The sequence below is a fragment of the Mustela lutreola genome, chromosome 15 (genome assembly GCF_030435805.1).
Source record: "Mustela lutreola isolate mMusLut2 chromosome 15, mMusLut2.pri, whole genome shotgun sequence".
Taxonomy (NCBI): Eukaryota; Metazoa; Chordata; class Mammalia; order Carnivora; family Mustelidae; genus Mustela; species Mustela lutreola.
Genome location: NC_081304.1, coordinates 6,170,552 through 6,192,874, shown reverse-complemented (window position 1 = coordinate 6,192,874; position 22,323 = coordinate 6,170,552). Strand labels below are relative to the sequence as shown.

The 22,323-nt window shown below is 61.2% G+C and overlaps 1 protein-coding gene across 2 annotated transcripts in view; it reads left to right on the top strand.

The window, feature by feature from the left end:
* Positions 1 to 21,211, top strand: part of TMEM104 (transmembrane protein 104) — a 54,283-nt gene extending 33,072 nt beyond the window's left edge. For both annotated transcript variants that reach the window (XM_059148752.1, XM_059148751.1), the window contains exons 9-10: positions 4,372 to 4,465; positions 17,331 to 21,211. In XM_059148752.1, the coding sequence (XP_059004735.1) occupies positions 4,372 to 4,465; positions 17,331 to 18,091 (855 nt within the window). In that variant the 3' untranslated portion in view covers positions 18,092 to 21,211. The remainder of the gene's footprint in view (positions 1 to 4,371; positions 4,466 to 17,330) is intronic.
* Positions 21,212 to 22,323: the final 1,112 nt, after the last annotated feature.

Below are 22,323 nucleotides of genomic sequence, written 5' to 3'. Positions count from 1 at the left end.
GACACACTGAGCCGCGCTCAGGCGGAGTGGGTGGCTTGCCCACTTGTGTGCACTGCCCTCTGCCAGCTCAGATGCTGCCCGTGGCAGGAGGGGCTGGTAGAGGGTAGGAGGCAAGTCAGCAAGACAGGGGTGGCCTCTGCCCCTGCTGCAGGGTTACACCTCTCCACCAGGCGCTTCCCCACCAAATCCGCTATATTCTGCAGGTCCTCAGTGGGCATGTCACATGTGTCAAGCCCCCTGGGTGCTGGCGTGAACAAGGACGCAGGCCTTGCCGTCCTGCTGCTCGCACTCTGTCCGGGGGGCAGGGTTTGTGGACGCAAAATCAACCCATGAGGGGCACCTGGGTGGCTCAGTGGGTTAAAGCCTCTGCTTTCAGCTCAAGTCATGATCCCAGCGTCCTGGGATCGAGCCCTGCATCGGGCTCTCTGCTCACCAGGGAGCCTGCTTCCTCCTCTCTCTGCCTGCCTCTCCACCTACTTGTGATCTCTGTCTGTCAAATGAATAAATAAAATCTTAAAAAAAAATCAACCCATGAGACAGCAGCTCAGCATCTACCAGAATTAGGCAGAATTAGGTGCCCGACTGTGTGTGTGAGCCCAAGGGAGGAGCTCCATGCAGAGGACACTGGTCCCCGAGCAGAGCTTAGAAGGCAATGGAAGTGAGAGAGGGGGAGAGTGAAACTCTGCGCGCAGGTGTGGCCGGGGCTAAGCGTGGGGGACGACACGCACCAGTTGGCTCTGGCCCCAGGAAGGAGAGGACAGGGACAAAAGGACCAAGACGGATTCCGCAGGAGGACAGTCCTGTACTCTCCCCGGCCTTTTGTCTACGTGGTTTCTCCTATCTGAGGTATCCCTTTCTCTTTGAAGTTCCCCTGGGCGTCCCCACCCCAGCCCCAGCCAGGCAGGGTCAGGAACCCATGCTCTGTGCTCCACTTCCCCTGTGGGACCATAAGAAATAACATTTCCGTGGTTTTAAGCCACCAAGTTCTGCAGTCACAAGACGCTGGTACAGAGAGTGAGGAAGGAGACAGGTTGTTGGGAGCTTGAGCCAGAGCGGCTGGAGGTGAGTGGTGTGCTGCCTGCGCGGGGTTGCAGGAGAGAAGCAGCTGGATGGAACTGTGGACGAATCCAGAGGGCCACCAGGACCCTGTAGAGCCACACCCAAGCCTTGCTGCGGGGCCTTAGCAACGTGGGCTGCCTTGTGTCCATCAACACTGGCAAGGTTGCCCTGGGGCCTTTGGTACACGTTTAAACTCGGAGAAGAGTTCAGTTAAACGCAGAGAAGAGGCCCGAGCCACCCCATTTGCACCTTCGCACGTCTGTCTCAGACTTCGTTCCCGGTGACCAATTTGAAGATTTCATTAGAAACCAAAGAATTGCTCTTTATTCCTTTTTCTCCTTCTGGAACGCGTTTGGCTGCCGCAGGTTCTGTCCCTGCCTCCTGGAATGATTTGGGCTCCGAGAGTCCTTGAACAGAGGCTGAGTCTGAACTGATCAATGGCATTTGGGGGTTGAACCATTGCTCAGGAGTCGGTTAATTTATAATGTCATACGGGCTAGACGAGAAGACCCGAGAGGATAGGCTGCCTCTTGGCTTTTTATCTCCTCTTTTTGAAGAAGGAAAGGGAAAACAGGAGGTGCCACGCTTGGCTGTTCAGCATTCAGAGATGATCTCCGTCCCCGCTAGACCCTGGGCACATGGGGGCCGCTTCTCCTCCCGTGCCCCCGTTCTTCCCAGAGACCTGGCAGCAGCCGCTCCATGGCGTCCTTTCCGGCTCTGATGCCGGCCCCTGCGGGCGCCGAGTCTGGCTCTAACTAATTTGCAGAGGACACCTGTTCCTTAATTAGCCCCAGCCTGTGCCGTGTGTCTTGGTCCGGGCTCCCTCCGATGCGTGAGCTCGTGGCGGGCCAGGGCTGCCGTTGGGGGTCTATGCATGGTTGCTCCGACCACCCGGGCCCTGTGCTTCCCACTCACAGAGTGGTGGGGTCCATCTGTGTCCTGAGCCTTAAAACCACATCCCGGCCGCCGGCCCGCCACAGGTGTCTCTGCTGTTGACCAAATCTTCCAGAACAACCCTCTACTGCCAGGCCCCGCTGCCGGCCTTAGACCCAGATGTGGGAGGTCCAGGCCAGTGCAGACCCTCATTCAGAGCCCCCCTGCACTCCTGCTCCCCACGACTCCGATGGCGTCTCACGTACACTTCTTGCTCGACTCTTCAGGTGCGCCTGTATGCTTAGTGTCTTTAAAAAGAGGGAAGCTCTTGGGGGACGGGGATCCCACCCTGCAGGGTTTTATAAAATGCATCCTTTTATGGAAAACGATCTTGGTGAACAGCTGCCGGTGGGGAGGGGATGAAGACGGATCTAGCATCTGGAAGAGGACCCGGGCTGGAGCAGGATTCCCTGCCTGCCTTTGGGGCTGGTTCTGCTGCATACCTTCCCCACCTGCCACCCGCCTCCCCTGCTTCCCCTGCCTTGGTTTTACATAGTAGAACCTTCTGAAAACGAGTCTCTAGGCTTCAGAGATGAGCTCTGACCTCCCACATAAGCTGCCCGTAAGAAAATGTCCAGCGCGAGCGGTGGGCACCGTGGGTCAGAGGGGAGGCCCCCACGCCTGCCAGGGGACACAGCAGGAGTCTGGTTTTGAGCAGCCCGGCGTTGTTTGGAAACATCTGTGGCAAGTGGCTTTGTATGTGTTCTTCCTTGAGGCTCTCCCTCTTCTGCCCTTCAAGAAAGAAATCCTGTTGAAGTTTCCCTGAAGTGGTTATTCTCCTAAAGGACAAACTAATGGTGCCGCTTGCGGGCTTGCTCTGCGGCTGCAGGCCCTGCCTGAGTCTGGCCTGCAAGGGCACCAGGCCACCGCCTCCCCCGCCCCCACCCCCCCACCCCCCCACCCCCGCCCCGCTCCTGCTCCTGCTCCCACCCCCCAGGCACCCCTAGCCTAATGGCGCTTCCCCTCCTCCTGGCGGAAGCAGAGCTGGCTCCAGGCCCCCAGCAGAAAGCCCTTTCCAGAAGTCTCCCAGCCCCGGAGCCTGCCTGGAGGCCCTGTCCCCCAGCTAATTAGAGCTTTCTCCTTAAGCAGTACTTTCGTCTCTGGTGTCATCCTCACAGTGATAATGGACTTGGATAAGAGGTCACAGCTTCTCCCACTTCCCGCTTTCCTTGCGGATGATGGTGGGGGAGGGACGGGCACAGCCCCCCTTCCGCCAGCGCCCGCCTGCCTGTCACCCTGTCACGGGGCAGCCAGGGAGTGGGGGGACTGGCCGCCAGGCGGAGCAGCTGCGATGTCTCCCCCCCAGCTCACGGGGCCAGAGCCCGGCTGCTCACCACATTCGGGTCTCCGCCACCCGCTGCACCTCTGGCGAGTGTCATTAACATTAACGTGATAAAACGGGCGCCATGTAAATGTTAATAAGGTCTGTTGCGTCTGCTGCTTCCGAGTGGCAGATTGGAAATGGTACCATCATCATAGCGCCAACCAGCAGCTTTTAATTCCTCTGCTCCCTGAGCAGCCAATTTGGCATGGAAATCCTAACCTTGCCTCAGCCCCCAGCTCGGCTCTGCTGTGCCAGGCTTACCCCCACTCTCCTTTGCAGAGAGGGTTCAAATTTCCCACCGACTGGTTTTCTAAGATAGGGTATGAATTCTTTTTTTTCTGAGTAACCGCTTGGTTTTCCCTATTCTCCACGGAGGAAGAGCACTGAGCCCCAAACTCAAGCCCCACTTTTCATGGCTGCGGTTCCTTCTCTTCTTGGTCCAGGATAGTCCTCTGAGAGATTTACCCTGGAAGCCATTGGCTCTGGCTCTGGCTTTCCAGGCTTTCCCTTCTCTTGAAGTCACAAACATTGCTGATGGACGACATCCTGATCGATCCTTTCCTCTGAACCTTCAGCCCAGCGTTCTTTCCCGTGTGCTGCGCTGTGGGGGCCCCTGGGTCCCCTCCTCCCTGTGTGCGGTCTGCCCAGTAGACCTGGGGGTCCAGGGTGTGCCTGGCTTCCTCTCAGATCCCCATCTTGCTGCTGTCCCACACCTCCTTGGGGCTTGTTCCCAGCTCCGTGTAGGGCCCAGGAACCCTCAGCATTTGCTAAAGAGGAATATCAGGCAATGTCCCTGGGGTGTCCCTGGGGGTCGTGCCCAGAAAGTTGTCTCAGGACAGGAGGCGTAAGGAACAGCCAGAAAGCACGGCTCTGGGTTTCTGTTGCACCCCAGGGAATACCCTCGCGATGCTGTCAGCCGCTGGGGAGCCTCTGCTGACCCGGGTGCACACCGTGGTTAGGACCGGCCGCCAGGCAGGGGCCATGTGGACAGCGTGTCCGCGCGTCTCCGCGCGCTCCCGGCCCCTGCCCCCCTCACACGTGTTTCTGTCCCCCAGGCTGTCTTCACTCTCCTCCTTGGACCCTTCACCTTCTTCGACGTCCAGAAAACCAAGTACCTGCAGATCCTGACCTCCCTGATGAGATGGGTTGGTGAGTGAGAGACCTTTCGAGGCTTCCTTTCTCCTCTCATTCCTTCCTTACCCTTGCCAAGACGGCCGTGTGTGCTCACAGCGCAGCTGGAAGGTGGTGGGCTTCCGGGGACTCCTGAGAGCCGGGAAGGGGCGGGGGTAACACAGTCCCGACAAGGATCACGTGTTGTGGACGGAGCCCGAGCTAGGCCCAGACTTCTTCACACGCCCATGCAGTGTCCCCGCTGCCCCCAGGCTGGGCCAGGACTCCTGAAGTCCCCGGGTCGGCTCTGCCCACTTCAGGGCACGAGAATGGCACCGCTGTGCCTTCTTGTGGGTGCACCGTGTGGCACAGCCGTAAGTCCCAGCAGGCTGTGGCAGCCGCGTCTGCGTTGCCGGCCAGCAGGGTGTGAAAAGACACCCCTTCCACGATACTCTTGACTGACCGATGCCCTCCTGAGCAAGAACATCGTCCTTGGGTGGTTTGGGGGCCTCTCCCCCTAAGGCAGGTTTGTGGGAGGGAGCTCATGCATTCCACCGCACCGACCCGGAGGGCCCCGGCTACTGAGCGCAGTAGACCCAGAACAGGAGGGGGTAGGGGCCGTGTGGCCTGGCACTGGCTCTGGGATCATTTGCATTCCTCTTTTGGTCTAAAGGCAAAGAATACAGTTGCCATTGTGGCTGAGAGGTCTGGCAGAGGGCATCTGCCTCCAGCACCTCCCCTGCCCAGCACCTGCACCGACATTCCCCGGGAGCCTGAGGGCAGGACTCCTCCCTCCCGAGCTTCCTCTCGAGCTCCCGTTGCAACTGCCCCAGCACCCCTCATCAGGACTCAGGGCACACAGCCCTCAGCACAGGCCCTCAGAACAGCTTCTGGTAAAAGTGATTTCCGGCTGTTCTCACATCCTGCAGAGGATTCCAGAATCCCAGTGTAAGGAGCCAGTGCGTCACAGGGTCCTGGCATCTTCAATCGGGAGGGACCATGACTGTCATCCAATCCCCGCCCCCGCCCCCGCCCCCGCGAGGGCAGGCTCCACAAACATTCACACGGGGTGGCCTCTGGGCCAGGAGCTCCCGACGGGTCCCCTGCCCCACTCGGAAGGGTTGCTTGTCAGCACTGGGAAGTCCTGCCTTGTCTTGAGCCCAACTCGGCCGCCTGTAACCTCCTTCCGCCTCGGTCCTTCCTTGCTGGGAATTGAGAGCAGGACTGAGTCATCTGCTGCGTTAGCTTCGAGGCCTCTGTAACCCGGGACACCTGTCCTTCGTCACCCAGCCCAGCCAAGAGAGCAGGAGAACACTTGTCCAATAGGGAGCGGGATTCCTGGTCTGCCCCCCTCAGCCGGTTCAGTCCTATATGTACCTTCACGATGCTGTTTGCAAATTTTATTAACACATTTGAAAGCCGCGGGTTTAAGTAACGTGACCACCTGGGAAAAAATGAGAACTCCTGACTTAGAACACGAGGATCAGGCTGGCTCCAAGGATAAGGTACTGGAATAGAGCCCCCCACCCTGGGTCCCAGCAGGGCTCACTTCCCAGCGTTGGGATCAGCAGGGAATCACAGTCCCGGCTCCGCCTGCCCACCCTTCTCCTCCGGAAATAGATGAAAGCCCTAGAGACCTGCAGAAGGAAGAGTTTTCTCAGCAAAGCCTCCTCTTGTCCGCCTGGCCCACCTCCGTTGTCACTGCTCCTCTGCTCCCAGAGTCCCCGAGGTCCTGCCCCTCCCCCACACGGGACTGGCTGTCCTGACCCGCTGCATTAGGAGTCCTCACCTCCCCCCCGGGGAGGGCAAGGAGAGGTGGGGAGAGGTGGGGAGACTCCTGTGCTTTAGAGGGCTGCCCGGATCGTGACGTGTCCTGATGCTCCACGACAGCGACACCCCTGTTTATTGAGCAGGACAAAGGCCTTCGTGTGTCTAGTGAGTGATGAGCAGGTTGTTGAGAGGGAGGGGAGGAGGCCGGTGGTAAAGGAAGAGTGACTGTCCCAGTGTGGGGTGGGAGACCCCGCCAGACTCAGCTCCCCCGCAGAGAAGGCCTGCGCTTACACTGCCAGCAGGGCCCTGGGGGTGCCTCCAGAGCCTCTCAGAGCAGCCCCTGTGCCCTTTCCACGCTACTCTTGGAGCCCTGTCCTCCTCAGAGTAAAACCGTCCTGCCCCCTTGTGACCCCATCGTGCCTCCCCTTCTCCCAGCCAGAGCCCCTCCGGCTGGCCAGCAAGGCTGGTTACCCCCAGGGGCTGCAGCAGGGATCCCCCAAGGGGTCCCTTCCTCAGGCTCCCGGGCCCTGCGAGGTGACAGTGGCCTTGCAAGAGGCGCTTGACAGCAGGGAGGGCCTGAGGGACACAGCAGCACGTGAAGGTCACCCACACTTGTGTTTCTGCATGGTGACATTGTTGTCACTGCAAGTCATCTGCCTCTTTTCTCCCTTCGATCTGATAATCAGATGGCGCCGGCCTCTCTGCAGAGCTGGTCTCCAGAGCGTTCTGGGTGACCGGCAGGCGGTCATTCTTCTCCTGGAGAGGCTCGGGCCCCTGTGCCAGGAAAGCTAAGCTCTGTGACACAAAGCCCTCTGAAGCAGAAGAAAAATTGTCCAGTTAAGTAAACTCCAGACTGTACCCAAGGCTAGACTACAGTTTCAGGCTGGGGCACGGGAGCCGAGCCGCCTGGGCCCTTTCCTCCCTGGTGGTGAGAGCGGTTCCCCTCGTCATGGCCCCGGGGCCACTGCAGGCAGGGAGCCGAGAAAGGGGGCAGTGGGGAGGGACGAGTCCCAGGAAGCTGCCAGATACCAGCGAACAGGCAGCCCTGTTGCAGGAAGGACTGGAGTCCGCCCCGGGGGACATCTGCGAGGGGGGCGTCTCTCCTCTGGCCCAAGCTCACCCAAGTGGTTTTTTCTAGAACCCTCCAAAAAGCCCTGTTTGTCCTCTTTGGTCTGCGCCAAGTCCTCCGTTCTCAACGAACTCCCTTTCCTTTTGCTTCTGAGAAGCAGCTGTGTGGCCGTGTCCCCCCCCCGACCCTGCCTCCTTCCCCATACTCCCGCACTCCCTGCCCCTTCCCTCTCCCCAGATTAGGGCCCAGACTGTCCAAGAGAGCCGAGCCGGAGCGCAGGGTGGCAATAAGCCGACTCGGGTTCTAAGAAGACAAAAGGGAAGAATGAGCACCAAAGGGACCGGAAAATCATAAATAAACGTGCTGAGCCGGAAAGTTTCTTGCGCTTAATTAGGAATTTGTTCTGCCATCTGTTGAAACAAGGCTGGGGAAGACTGCGGAAGCCCCGCCCGAGTAGGGCCCCCGGAGCCCAGGACGAGGCCACCTGACAGCTTGAGGCCAGTTCCCTCCCGCTGCCAGAGCGGGCCTTTGCACGCGGCCACTTGTCCAGGAAAGTGTCGGCACCTGAATGACAAGTGACAGTGTTGATTCATCTCTTTTGCTCTCCAAATAAGTTCTGGGCAGCCCAGGCAGATCGGTGTGGGAGACCCAGATCCCAGGTGCCCGGATGGGCTCCGTGTCGTCCGGCGGGTGAGACTGTTGTGTAGTGTTAGCAGGCTTCCTGACCAGCCCCGCTTGCTGTCCCGTCGCTCAGCCCCCGGCTGCTGGGCTCCTGAGCCCAGGGCTTCGCTCCCGGTGCCTCGCTTATGTTCCCATCCACGTGGGTCCCGGGGCGCACAGCCAGCCCTCGGCCAGGTTCCTTGTTCAGCAGCGGCCAGGGCAGGTCCCCCCGGGAGCGGCTGGGAAGATAAAATGGGATCCGGAATCAGGGAGGGAGGGCTCTCGGCGCTGCTCCTGGCGCAGGGTCCGCTTTCGGTAGCAGCCGCTGTGTGCAGCCCGCCACCGTCCTCTGTGTTGGCCAGTTCATCCTGGGGCTGGCCTCAGTGGGAGCCTCCCTCAGGGCTGGCCATGAGATCGGGGACGTGGCCCAGGCCGCCTGCGGAAGGAGCTGTGGCTCTGGCCACGAGACCCGGAAGCCTCTCAGGTTGGCTCTGTCAGCCTTTCCTCTGCCCCACTCCGGCGCTTGTCCCCCATGCACGCCTGCACCGCCACCCCCCCGCCCAGCCTCCACCCTCACCACCTTCAAGGAAGCTTGAGCCGGAGAGAAGTGAGAAGCAGGCGCATCTCACGGAACGGCCCGGGGCTTTCTCTTTCGGCCCTGGTGCTCGCTCTGTCGGTGGTCAGTAGACCGGGGACACTTAGGAGAGACACACAGCCAGAAGTGCTGACCCGCAGGCCCAGGAGCTGGGGCCGCAGAGCCTGAGCTCTAAGCCCCAAAGCAAAGGACGGTAGACCGTCCCCAGCCGCGATGCCTGGCGGGAGCTCTCCGGCAGGAAGGGGCTGAGACGGCTCCGTTACTTCACCCCGTACCAGCTTCCGCCACAGACGCCTCCCAGTTGGGGACACACACAGCTGGCTCAGCTCGGGTGCCCCACTTGGTGTTATTAAAAACCTGATTCTTTCTAATAAAGACTGCTCTGGAGCACGGCAGCCCTCCTCGGTCTGGGCTGACGAGGACCCACAGGGCTTCTTTCTCTGATTGTGTATTCAGAGCAGCGTGGTGTCCGTCACGGCCGTCTCTGTGCTCCCCTCAAAGTGGGTCAGACGCCAGCCTCTCCGCGCGTCCGTGGGCAGACTCGAACCTCATGAAGCTCCGCGGCCCAGCTTCCCTTCCTCCCCCCAGAGAGTGCCCCAGATTTGTCTTCCAGACCGAGCCAGCAGGGGGAGGTGGGACTCCGCAGCGGTGGCCCGAGAAGCAGAAGGTCCCCAGGAGGAGACCGTCACCTAGGAACATAAGGGCTCTGCTTTTACCTGTCCCCAAAATTCTCTGCGGCCGCTTGGCTGACTCTGCTGCAGATCCCTGACTGATTCGGCAGAGCACTCTATCGCCAGCAAGAGCCAGGGGTCGTCTCTGTCTGGGCCGTCCGTTCCCCATGTCCTGTTGACCCAACATGCCGGCGTGGTGTAGGAATCCCCCCACAACCACTCGCCGCTGTCCCCTCAACCAGTGCTCCTCAGACGGCTGTGAAGGGGGTCCTTTGCCCGCCCCTAGCAGCCAGCCAGCAACAGCCTTCAGCATCACCCCGCCCACCCCCTCGCTAGACCCCGGCTCTCCGGGGCCGTGAAGCATGTGGCTTCTCGTTCCTTAGCCCGTGGAGGGAATCCAAGAAAAGCTTTTCATAGATGTCTCATTTTGGTCTTGATTCTTGTTTTCTGAAAGTTCTCTCTGCAGACACACTTTAGAGGAGAGGATGCTGGAGTTTCCTGGTCTCGGGCAGAGTGGGCACCCGGTTACGGTCTGCCACAGAGCCAGCCCCGTGCTGCCACATTGTCCCTTTTGTTCATGGAACTGACCCAAGAGCCCTGCTGGGCCCCAAGGCAAGGCCACTACATGGCCACCCCACTTCTGTGAGCAGCCTTTGTTGTCAACAGCTCTGCATTTGGCCGAGATGTGTGCTGGCCAGCCCATCAGATGGTCCCCAGAGGCTGGGAGGTCGTGGGCCAGCCGCCTGGACACTGGCAAGGGGAGGGAGGTGAGCCCCAGCTTGTGCTTAGCGGGGCGAGGCCTCTGACCAGTGGTAGGGGCTGTAGATGTGTCTCTGCACAGAGCTGGGCTTCACACAGGCCAAGGTGAGCCTCACCCACGTGTCAGAAGCAGCCCCAGGTGTCTCAGAGCTAATGGGGCCCGCAGCTGCCCAGGAGCTCCCGCACTTATGTGCAGCCTAGGGGCCCCTGAGCACCCTCGAGCACTGCTTCTGCTTGTTTTCCCCATGCTTTCTCCACCCGGGTTTGTCTGTGCATCCAGCTTCTGCGGGACGGATACCTCTGTCCGCTCAGGCTGCCAGGACCGAATGCTACAGGCTGGGGTGGCTTAAACAGTAGAGATTTCCTTGCTCTGTTCTGGGGGCTAGAAACCCAGGATCAAGGTGCTGGCGGGGTTGGTTTCTGGTGCGGCCTCTCTTCCTGGCTGCTCTTCTCCCGGAGGCTTTTCTCCATGCGCAGGGAGACTGCTCTGGCACCTCGGGCTCCTCCTGTAAGCACCCGGGTCCCATCAGATTAGAGCCCTTATGAGCTCGTTTAAGGCCCCATCTCCAAGCGGTCTCGTTGCGGGTCAGGGCTTCCGCCCAGGAATTAGAGGCAGAGATAATGAAGTCCCCAACAAGAGGAGAGACTGGGCGGCCTTCAGGAAAGGTGACAGAGCTGAAGTTTTATGTTTGCAATCTGGGAAGGAGATTATCGGGCTCCCGGCCAGAGGCCCCATGGCTTCGCTGTTGCCACCATTACCAGCTGAGCTTGGTCTGACAGCGGAAGAATGAAAAATGGAGACACTTGCCCTGCTCGCAGGGTGTGGGAAGGGGAGGAATGGAAAGGCCAGAACTCTTGATTTCCTGCTTGAGACTTGATAGCTTTAGAGACTCAAATACCTGCTCAAATACCACGGCGCCCTCCTCCCAGCACACTCGGAAAAAGGAACTCTGCTCTGAGTTCTCCAGGATAATTATTTTTCAGTCATCTCTGCACCCAGCGTGGGGCTCAAACTCACAACCCCGAGATCGAGAGTCCCGTGCTCCACCGACTGAGCTGGCCGGGCGCCCCTTTTGAAATCGACAACAGAGCCACAGAGTGGAACCTCACTCCGTAAGTTAATTATCCAGACGTCCTTCTCTTCGTCCATGATGATGACAATACAGTGACCATGAAGATGACAGAGTTGGAGTCCTCCCGTCACACAGAGGGTGACTCAGTGTGGAAACACAGCTCGATGGGCTTTGAATTCCCTCCATTCAATGGAGACACAGGTGACTTTTCATGCATTACTACAGCCAAGGCCAGGCATCCCAGAGCGTCTTACAGCCTGAGATAAAATCTGACCTAGGCCCAAGATGCATGTGCGAACAGGCACATCTGTGAGGGAACTTCTCATCTTTCCCCAAGGGGACTCCTCCCAGCTTGATAGGCCAGGAGGTCCTGTCTTCTGGGGCTGTCAAAGGAGCCCCCATCCCAACTCACAGCCTGTGCTCCGGTGGGAGGGTGACGGCCAGAGGAGGACGGACCGGTGCAAGCCCCCAAAATCCAAACGTAATTCCTTTTCAGTCTCAGTCCCGTTCGGAAAGAGCACACACCCAGGGTCCCCCCACATGACAGAGTAGTGGGGACACGTGGTCATTGTTTGGCCTTCCGCGAAGCAAGAGGGAGCTTCTTGGTTCACGGAACAGCCGTGAGCAGCCCAGGTCTGATGCCTGGGCTAGAGACACCCAAAATAGAGGGTGTTCCTGGAAGGGGTATGACTGCCCCTGACCCAGCTGAGGCAGGTGGGGTCCCTAGGATGATCCCAGGCTCCTTTTGCTACGAGGAGCAAAAGGAGAATCAGGTGAGAACTGTGGGTTGGCAGGTGCCTGCCTGCCCAGGACCAGGATTGTTGGCGGGGAGATAAGGTTTCTCGGACAGCAGTGCGCTCCACGTTCTGAGGGGTGGCTTGGGCCAGGCTCTACCCAGGTGCCTCCATGAGGTGCACCGTGACCAGCTCCATTCTTAAAGGTGGCAAAACACAGGCAGTGATAAGTGACGGGACGACCCAAGATGACAGAGTTCGGTGGCAGGGCCTGGTTGAATCCCACGTGATCTGAGAAACTGAGCTTGTTTACAGGAAGAGCAGCAGCCTCCTGGCTTCCCCGCGGGGGGTTCCAAGGCCTTAGGGCTTCCCACGGGGAGCCCCCACTCACACCCCGGCCCCGTGGGTCCCGGGGGCCTGCGAAGTGGCTCTCATCCACAGTCGGTCCTGTTACTCAAGGAACAAATGCCCAGGCACCTGCTTAAGGGCTTTGGAACTGCTTGGTCTTCAGCTGACCTCCGCTCAGCTGGGTGTCACCCCGTCGCTCCCCCCAGCCCTCCTGAATCCCGGGAGGCCCAGGCCAGCCTGGGACCAGCCTGAGGAGAGACGCATCTGTGCCCCAGCCTCCTCCGAGGGCAGCACTGTGGTAGAGGAGGAAGCCAGTGCCAGACCCTCCCCGGATCCAGCTCTGAGGGCGGGCACACCACAGCCATTCATTATCATTAGCCCTGGCATGTTGGTTCTCTGCTCGGAGAAGAGAGTACCATCCTCGTGACAGCCGCCTTGACGGATGGCCTCCGCCTCCCCTGTGTCCGAGCTAAAGCCGCTTACGGAGCTCAGAGAACAGCGAGGCGTCTGGAGCAGAACAGGCTGGGGCCCGCCCCAGTCTTGGGACGAGTGGGGCCAGGTTCAGAGGTCAGAGACTGGAGGGGCAGCTCTCCAGGAGGCAGCCCTGCCCGGGTGAGGCGGGAGACAGCCGCTGATTGCCGGAAGGCCTGGTGCCCGCAGCACCACCGGGGACATCCTGGGGACAGTGGGGGAAGGGCAGGGGGTTCCTGGGAGAGCTCTGCCCTGCCCCCATCCAGGCAAGGAAGGCCCCGCCCCAGGCTCCCCAAGGCCAGGGTGCCTGGGCAGGTGGTCCCCCTCGTGCCGGCACCATGCAGACCCTGGAATTCTGTAAGGAAAGTGGAGCCCTGCCCCGGCCTCACCCACATACCGAGAGCAGTGGGGAGAGCCTCACCAGGGCCCAGAGACCAGGGCAGTGTCTGCCACCTCTTCCTCCGCTGCCACAGACCCTGGAAGGAGCCCCTCTCTGTCCACCCTTCCAGCACAGGCTGGCCCTTCCTCACCTCCCCAGGGATGGGTTTGGGCACACAGAGGATAGAGCTGAAAGCAGAACCCCGAGCCCCTCCCTCAGACCCCTGCTCGTCACTGGCCCCCCTCCCGCCCCCCGCTCTGTCGCAAGCAAGAGCAGGTCACCTCCTCCTGGGAGGCCCTGGCCCATCTGTGACTTCCCACAGCCAGCCAGACCGCAGAAGGGGACTCAGGAGGGGAGGAACCAGCTCGTGTGGTACAAGCGCTACTGCTTGTCTCTCACTGCCCCCCCCCCCCCGTAAACTAGGACCACCCCTACCCCTGGGCAGGAGTTCAGAAGGGTGTTGGTTCACCAGACAGCCTCGAGGCCCCGCAGCTCCCTGCCGGGCTGCTTATCCAGCTCTTGCTGGTGAGAGCGAGGATCAGGAGGCCGCCTCTGGAAAGCAGGGTTTCTCTTCTGATGGCTTTGAGAGCTAGATGGTGCCTGGGTAAAGGAGAGGACACCTGGTACGTGGTGCCACCTTGACCGCCACACTGATAGTCGCCGACATCCCCGTGATAGGACGCTGACATTGCCATAGGGGATGTTCTTGTTGTAAAATTTACTTTGAACCTGGCCTCCTCCAAAAGGGAAGGGCAGCGTCTTCCCTAAGCCAACTGTCCCGGGCCCCCGAGGACTGGATGTGGGGGAGCAGGGGGCAGGCTGCGCCCCAAGGCCAGTGGCTGTGATGAGGCCAGTGGCTGGCACTCAGCAGCTGCCAGAGTAAGTGTGTGAAGGTCGCACACCTCTCCAGGCCATATCGCTGGGGTGGGAGCCTGGAAACGGGGAAGCTCCTGGGGGGGGCGCCTCCTGCTGCCAGTACCTCATCCTGGGGCCCGGTCTCTGCTGGAACCCCTGGCTGGTCTTCTTCCCATGAGCTTCGATAGGACTTGGACTCCTCCCACAATGGGGATCTCATCACCTACCCTGCAGCTAATGCGGCTGTTACCAGTTCTCTCTATTGTTGTAATTTGCCTCTGCAACTTCCATCAGTTGCCCTGGACAGTGGCCTCCCGAGAGACATGGTATCTGCTTAGTGCACTGTCCCCAGCTGCCCAGAAGTGTGCGTGGGCCTGGGCACTCAGCACAGCTTTGTTGGGTGGGTGGGTGGTCCCAGCTGGGCCATGAGCTCCACGAAACAAGTGCAGGTTTTTCACATGAGCTGTTACCTCAGCTATTTAAAGAGAAGTCTCTTGTCCTGCCTCATCACCTCACAGCTGTGCCACCCAAGGCCAGCAGCCACTCCTCATGTGACATGTGTCAGGCCCTCACCTCCTTCCCCACCACAGAATCCTCCCTGGCAACTCGCTGCATCTCCTCACCCCCTGGAGTGGGAGTTCCGGCGAGGATGCAGGGGGATGTGGGCTGTGACCCTGGTCGCCTCCCCGGGGCTCTCTGAGCGTGGCTTGGGAGGGTCAGAGAGACCCCTGCCCCGGGGAACCGCAGGCCCGGTCAGCAAGGCTTCGGGGAGCGCCCACGGCTTCGGGGAGCGCCCACCGCTCCGGGCGGTATCTGTCCACACCTCCCATCCAGCCATGGCCAGGTCGGCGCAAGAGCTTCTGGCAGTGGCCGGCCGAGTGTCGGACACCCGTGGACACTCAGAGCCCCGCTCTCTGTCGCGCTTCCTGACAGTCTGTCGCTCACGCCCATCACCCTCCTTTCTTCTTGATTTATGATCAGGCCCACTGAGTTTGGGGATCAGCTGTCTCCCAGGGACGGGACCATCAGTCTAGGAGATGGCTGGTGAACTCTGCTCCTCTGGTGGGCACGGGAGGGAGGAGCCAGGGGTGAGGGATGTGGTCGCAGGGGGAGGGGCCGGTGCCTCTAGTCCAGGACCTGGTCCTCCTGCTTCATTCCTGCCCCTTCCCTCTCAGTCCCTCTATCGCAATATGAAGTCGGGGGTATCCCTGGTTTCTTCTGAACATGCCAGCTGGGAGACCAGCCAGAACATCTGCCTTTGCCTCTCCACTCCTGAGAAGAGGCCAGCGCCCACCCTGTGTCCTCGCAGTGATGGGGGCAAGGAGGTGTGGGGGGACCCGAGGGCTACCCGGCCTCACGCTCCCACTACCCCTTCCCAGGGCTTGCCGGGGCTCCCGTCTCAGAGCCAGTCCTCAGTGCATCCAAGCCCAGGTGGCGTTCCTTGGGCACCTGCTCTGGGGGCGTGGGGTGCCCTTCCCCTGACTGGAGCCGTAAGCGGCCCCCGGCAGGCACTCAGTCAGGATCCGGGGGACGATGGAGCACCACTGCCTTCCTGTGCTGCCAAGTCACGCGGCTTATGTGAGCTTTCGAGAAAGTGGCACGGCGTGGGTCACATGGGAGTGGGGCTCACGGGAGTGGAGCTCACGGGGTGGGGGTGGCCCCCGGGGGTGGCCTGTCCCCCTCTGGGGCCCTCTCCGGGAGCTGCCACTCTTTAATGCTGGAAGCGCCTCCCAACAGCCTCTGGCAAAGATGCCTGGATGGGATCCAACATATAGCCCCTGGGGGTAGATCCAGTTTTTGGAAATCGACTCTAGTAAGAGAACAAGGCGGGAGACTAATCCGGTGATCCCGCTGTGATGCAAGCCTAAGTAGGGAAGCTGGTGAGACAAGTTTTCTTATCTCCCATAGCCATGCCTTTGTGAGCCACCTGAAAGTTCTAGAAAATGTTCCGTATCATCATTGACATAAGGACACGCAGCTCCCAAGCTGGTGACTCCAGAAGCCACCTGTCAGTAGCCATACATTGAGGATGGAGGTTGTCCACGCCTCCGTGTGCTTTAAAAACCCCACCTCCTGCCTTGGGGAACCTCCGTAAATTGGTGTATTTGCAGTTGGGAAAGCCAGGGCTGCACAGACAGCCCCCTTGAGGTCAGCCAGCCTGTGTGTCCCACCGCTCCCCGGAGGTGCGGCGTGGAGGAAGGTGGGCAGAGGGGCACTACAGCACCCGCGGCGCGAGGCAGCCGTGACTCAGTGACTCGGGGTTGCTGGCTCTCTGCCTTCTCCCACCATGCCCAGGGCCCTGAGGCCAAGCTACAGGGACAGCTTTCTCCACTCGCCTCTTTCCAAGCTGCGAGTAGCACCAGGTCACAAGGTGACACATGAGACGGTGGTGGCAGAGTGGGGTTTGAATCGCAGAAGTGCCGGCCACTGCCTCCTGAAGAATTCATCCCCAGGTATTCCCTGCGCTTCCCCTCCCCTGCTTCAGTCTGTCAGCTGCAGCCACCTGACTGCTCAGCTCGTGTTGTGACCCTTTCTGGTCCCCAGACAGACTCGCTGGCACACGGGGACCCCACCTCCACCCCGGCCCAGTGCACTTCGCTTGGTGTGGTCCTTCTACTCGGATCTCTGTCCTGCACACCCTCCTGCCCTCAGCCCCAGACACGGGACGAGCCAGACTGCCGGGGTCCCGGACTGGGCCGTCACCCCCTCTCCACCCTCCAGAGACGGCTCCCAGGGCTTCGACCCCCACAGGAGCCGGGTCGCTGCTTTCCCCTTGACCCGGCAGGGCGCAAAAGGCGGTGTCTCGAGCAGTGAGGGGGGGGGGCGCCCAGAGTCAGGAGCCACAGGGACCGGAGCGGGCTGAGGAGGAAACAAATCATCTTCTTTATTGGCGATTTGCACAGGCCTCTTCCCTTGCTCCCGCCCCGCTCCTGTCCCCTCTGTCAGACAGTTCCGATTAAAAGTAATAGATGACATTCCTGCTGCTCCCACTCCCAAGTGTCATTGCGGGAAGACCCTGGGCTGGCTTTCTGTGAATCCCAGGAGAAAGGCCTCGTTCCTGGGCTCCAGGGAGTGTGATGTGGCCTGAGGGGACAGCAGGGAGACCCCCAGCTTCCCCCACAGGGAGGGGGCCCATGCCTCAGACAGTCTAGCCTCTGTCTGAGAGTGAACCTGAGCTCTGCCCCAGGCTTGCGCCAGGCCAGGGAGTGGTAGAGGCTCCAAGAAAGCCCCTCAGGGGAGCCGAGCAGTAAACCGGGCCAGGACCACACACTCCTCAGGGAAGACGGTGTGCGGACACCCTGCCCGCTGCCCCAGCACAGCCCCTCTCAGGCCCAGATCCCCCGAGAGACACTGGGGAGAGGGAGCACAGTCCGCAGTGGCCCCAGCACGTGGCCATCAGGGTACGTGAACTTCACAATTCTCACGGAGCTCCGGGGCCCTCGGCGGACGCCCCAGACCAACAACTACCCCGGGAAGGGCCCGTTCCGCTCAGCTGGCTGACCGCCCTCTTGTCTTGCAGCTTTCGCCATCATGATCGTGCTGGCGCTGGTGCGCATCGGGCACGGGCACCGGGAGGGGCACCCGCCCCTGGCTGACCTCTCCGGGGTCCGGAACCTGTTTGGCGTGTGCGTCTACTCCTTCATGTGCCAGCACTCTCTGCCGTCTCTCGTCACGCCCGTGTCCTCCAAGCGCCGCCTCACGTGCCTGGTCTTCCTGGACTACGTGCTCATCCTCGCCTTCTACGGCCTCCTCTGCTTCACGGCCATCTTCTGCTTCCGCGGCGACAGCCTCATGGACATGTACACCCTCAACTTCGCGCGCTGTGACGTCGTGAGCTCGGCCGCTGTGCGCCTCTTCCTGGGCCTCTTCCCCGTCTTCACCATCAGCACCAACTTCCCCATCATCGCCGTGACCCTCCGCAACAACTGGAAGACGCTCTTCCACCGCGAGGGGGGCACGTACCCCTGGGTCGTGGACCGCGTGGTGTTCCCCACCATCACCCTGCTGCCCCCGGTGCTGGTGGCCTTCTGCACCCATGATCTGGAGTCCCTGGTGGGCATCACGGGGGCCTACGCGGGCACGGGCATCCAGTACGTCATCCCCGCCTTCCTGGTCTATCACTGCCGCAAGGACACCCAGTTGACCTTGGGCTACGGGACGGTCAACAAGCATAGGTCCCCTTTCCGCCACACCTTCTGGGTGGGCTTTGTGCTGCTCTGGGCTTTCTCCTGCTTCTTTTTCGTCACCGCCAACATCGTCCTCAGCGAGACCAAGGCTTGATGGCGGGATGTGTCTGCTGGTAAGAGAGGTGGGGGCTCCCATCTGGCGCCCCCGCTCACCTTCCCCCCTGCAGAGCCAAGAGCCAGCTCCTTGCCAGGGTTCCTTGAGGCAGGCGAGGCCAGACTCTCGGAGGGGACCCTCCACATCTCCGGCTGGGGGGTCTTCTCCCCCCACAAACAGGATTCTGCGCAGTCTGTGCTGCGCCTCACTCGCCAGGTGACCCTTCCCCCGGGTCCCCCCTGCGTGGAGCTGGCCCCAGCCCGCCGAGCTGTGCGGCCTGGGCACACGAATGCCCCAGACTCCACTCTGGGCCACGGCTCTACGCACAGCCCGTACCAGACAATCACCAGGCAGGCTCCTCCACCGCCGGTGGGGACAGTGCTGGCACTGCCACTGTTTATACCAGACACCACGTCCCCTCCCTTGTCCCAGCCCCTCGTGCATCCTTGTCTGGGGAATCTGCTCCACTCGTAGCCCCTGCCTCAGAGCCACTCCCAGGCCCTCACGCTGCTCCCCACGGGGATTGCCAGGGACAGACTGGTCCCACCTTCCCCTCAGACCTGGAGTAGGCCTGGCCAGCCCCTGTGACGAGAACAGGAAGTGCTGATCGGCACCCTGGACTGTTGCTGTGCGGGCCCCTGCCGTGGCTGCCAACCTGTCCTGAGCTCCTGGGCCCCTAGTGACTCAGCCCAGGAGACGGTTTAAAGCCCAAAAGCCTGTGATCCCAGAGGGATCCTCTGCTCTCCTGACTGCCGCATGCGGCCCACAGGGTCTCCTGCTGTACAGGGGGCTGTGTGTAAGGACCACGGAAGGGACCCCTCCCCCAGCCACCATCACAGTGGCTTGGGAGCTCCCTCGGCCTGAGGCGGTGCGCAGGCGCTGCTTCCCACCCCCAAGAGGTCAGGCCTGTGGGCAGCCGCAGGCTTGGCTGTCCCCGCTCCCTCTCCAGTACGAACGGTGGCTCCCTTTGAGCCAGGCTGTGGGCGCTGTGGAGTGAGATGGGGCACCATTCTCACGGAAGGAGGGGTGGGTTTCCGGCCACCTCGCCAGCTCTTCCGTGCTCCCACCCCTGTCACAAGCACGCATGCGTCTGCTGGGCCAGCCTTCGTGGAAACCCAGGTGACTAGTGAACTCTGCATTTTCAATGTGCCTTCTGCTTCAGGACCTGGGGGTCCTTCCTGACCCTCCCTGGCGTGCCCCCAGCCCTGGGCCTGGCCCACCTGTCCTGGAGCCCAGAGCAGCTTGACCTGGAGCTGCCTGTCTGGGGTGGGGTCTCAGGTCCCCAACACCCCCCCCTTTGATTTCAGTGCCTTGCTCAGCCCACATTTGGGAACCTTCATAGCTTCCTGCACCGCGCGGTGTTCATTCCTTGGACAGAGTGACCGCACTGGCTCTCCTGGGGCCCCTGGTGGTCTCGGAAGGAGAGGGAGGAAGACCTGGGATATGTAGGAACTGGGGAGTCCATGCCCCCCGCCACGGCCTCCGTAGCTTGGGAGAGCCCGGGGCTGTGTGTGATTGGCCGTGGTCTGCGTTCTCACTCTTGTCATGCATCTTAGTCCGTCCCCAAGTATTGTGATTTTCCATCCATGTGAAAACAAGACCACCATTCCGCATCTGCCATGGCGGCTTCTTCCTGGGAGGCCCCAGCCCCCGGGGGGCAGAGCGGGGAGGGCTCCCGGGGGGTGGGGAAGGGCAGGCACTCAGTGGCCCTCCCTGGAGCTGCCCCGCTGCTGGCGAGAAACACAAAACATCCGTACGTAGCCCTCCCCAGTTACATCCCCTCTTGCTTAAGGGCAAAGCAAATTAAGTCATTCTGCCACCCCAGGCTCCAAACCAAATATTGGACGTGAATTTATTAGCATTATAAAGCCCAGGTTGATTTATAGGACAGTCTGGAGGAACACAGCAGTACAGTCGGGTGCCCCGCCTCCAGCCCGGCAGCCCCAGGCCTGGAGGGACCGAATCCGCCGTGGGTGGCCACGTCCCTGACGGTGAGCCCGGGTGCTCGCCATGGCTGCTGTCTGGGCTCCTTTGCTCCTCGGCGTTCACCCGCTGTCTGACCACCTGGAGGTCAGATGAGGTCGTCTTCCTCCCTCTGGGTGAGGGAGAGGACCCCAGCAGCAGACAGAGCCCGGTGATGCCTGTTCACGCGCGGCTGCAAGTGCTTCCTTTGGGGTGGTCAGGTGGGCGAGTCGGGTCGTGACCTCCATTTTACAGCTGGGCCCCCCGGGTCAGTGGCACAGAGGGCCAGGAGGCCACAGAGGAGGCGGGGGAGCAGCGCATACACTCTACAGCCTCCACCTGGTGCCTTTCATCCAGACTGGCCCCAAGGGCAGGCGAGGCCAAGGCGGGAGTCCGTGTTCCTTTGGGCCTTGGCACCAGTGGCTCCTGCCTGTTCCCTCACCTGAGGCCAGAGAGGCGGCCGCCGGCTCATGGACGGGGCAGATGGCCGGTGACAGGCTGGGAGGCACTGCTGCGTGGTGGAAGGTGGGCCGCGGGCACCTTGCCAGGCCCTTAGTGACACAGCTGTTCTCGCCACATGGGGGCCCGGAGCAGCCTCAGCAATGGGCAGACTGAGGTCGGAGTGTTGGAGCGGGGGGGGGCGGGGGGGGGGCTGCACCCCGGCTCCCGGGAATCCAGCCCTGGGGTGGAGCCTGGCAGGACCAGGCCCTGGGGCTGTGTGACCGCGCTTGTCGTGCTTGTCCCCACCTGTCCTCCACCTGGCGTCGGATTCCCGGGAAGGGCTGACCCCGGGTGGGCCGTGCTAACAGCCACTGCAAAGCTGCTCTTCTGAAGCCGAGACCCAGGACTGCAGGAGCGAGCTTTGCAAACCTTCTCCCCCGGCCCGGGGCTGGGGCTCATGGTGTCTGTGGGACAAAGGGAGAAGAGCTTCCCGAGGGCCTGGTGTGTGCCAGGCACAGTGCTGGGTGCTTTCCGCGTGAACCTTGGTGTAATTCGGGGATTGAGAACGTGGATCAAGAAGCTGGAGCTGCCGCTTGCAGGGCCGAGCCTCCATGCCCCTCCCCGCCCTGTGTGATGGGGGGTGGAGGGGACAGGACCTGCCGCATTGACCAGTTGTGGGAACTGAAGTGCTCAATAAAGTGCTCGACAAAGCTCTTAGTCCTGACGCTCGGCTCTCTTGTCACTTGCCAGCCATAACTGTGCTCGTCGCCACACACCCAGGAGTCACCGGAGACCCTGGTTTGGGTCCCCGGCACCTGCTGGTTTCTTAGCCTCCTGAGGAATTGTCTGTGGCAACTGCCTGCTACGATTCGAAACGGGACACTGGTCTGAATTCTTCAGGGTCTAGAGGGCTTTAGGGGAGAAAGTGGTCTCTCTCTGGCTCCAGGAACTGAAGAGCCAAACTGAGGCCCAGCTGGAGAGTTCTGGCGCCAGGACTGAAGCCCAGGTGTCCTGCTCCAGGCCATCCTCCTGCTCCTCCGCCCTTGGCGAAGCCCTGCGCCCCCTGCCCACTCACAGGCCCCAGGAGAGAGGTGGGGCGGCCAATGAGCCTCTCAGGAAAGCCGGTCAGGGAAGCAGGCACGCAGCAGCGGGGTGACACCGGAGCTCCTGCCGCTGGGACGGGTGACGGAGGCCTCCCTCCCCGCGTGTCCCACCCAGAGAAAAAGCCAGCATGGAGGTATGTGGTGTCGGGGCGGACTCAGCTTGCTCTGTGCTGCATGGACCTCGTTTATGACGACTGCTCGTCCGTGGCCGTGCGACGCGGCTCCCTTCCTCTCCCCTGGCGGGCTTTCTGCCCCCCTCCGTGGTGCAGGGCCCCTTCTCGGTCCTCCCGCAGAGGTGCAGGGAGCACCACGGCTCTGAGCAGGAGGCTGGGGAGCCAGACCAAGCAGGCTCTGAACCTGGGCGAGGCGACCTCCCTGCCTCTACTTCCCGTGGGGCTCGCTTTTCCCCAGAACACATTCCTAGAGCAGGAACGAAGCAGCCAAGAGCCTGGCTCCAGGAGCAAGACTGGCCCCTCCTCGGAGCCAGTCAGCAGCAGGCTCAGCTTCACATTTGGCTTTTAATTATCTTTCCAGTTCTTGGTTATTAATGATCTTGGGCAGTGAGCGGAGAGCAGCCTGGACCTCCAGACTCCTCCCAGCCCACCGGCTGCAGCCCTCCAGCCAGAGCTGTGCTCAGAGTCAGGAAGCTGGAGGGGTCCGTCGGGTCCGGGGACCCGTAGCCAGCAGTTAACTGTCTCACCACCCGCCGCTATAGTCAAGGTCAAC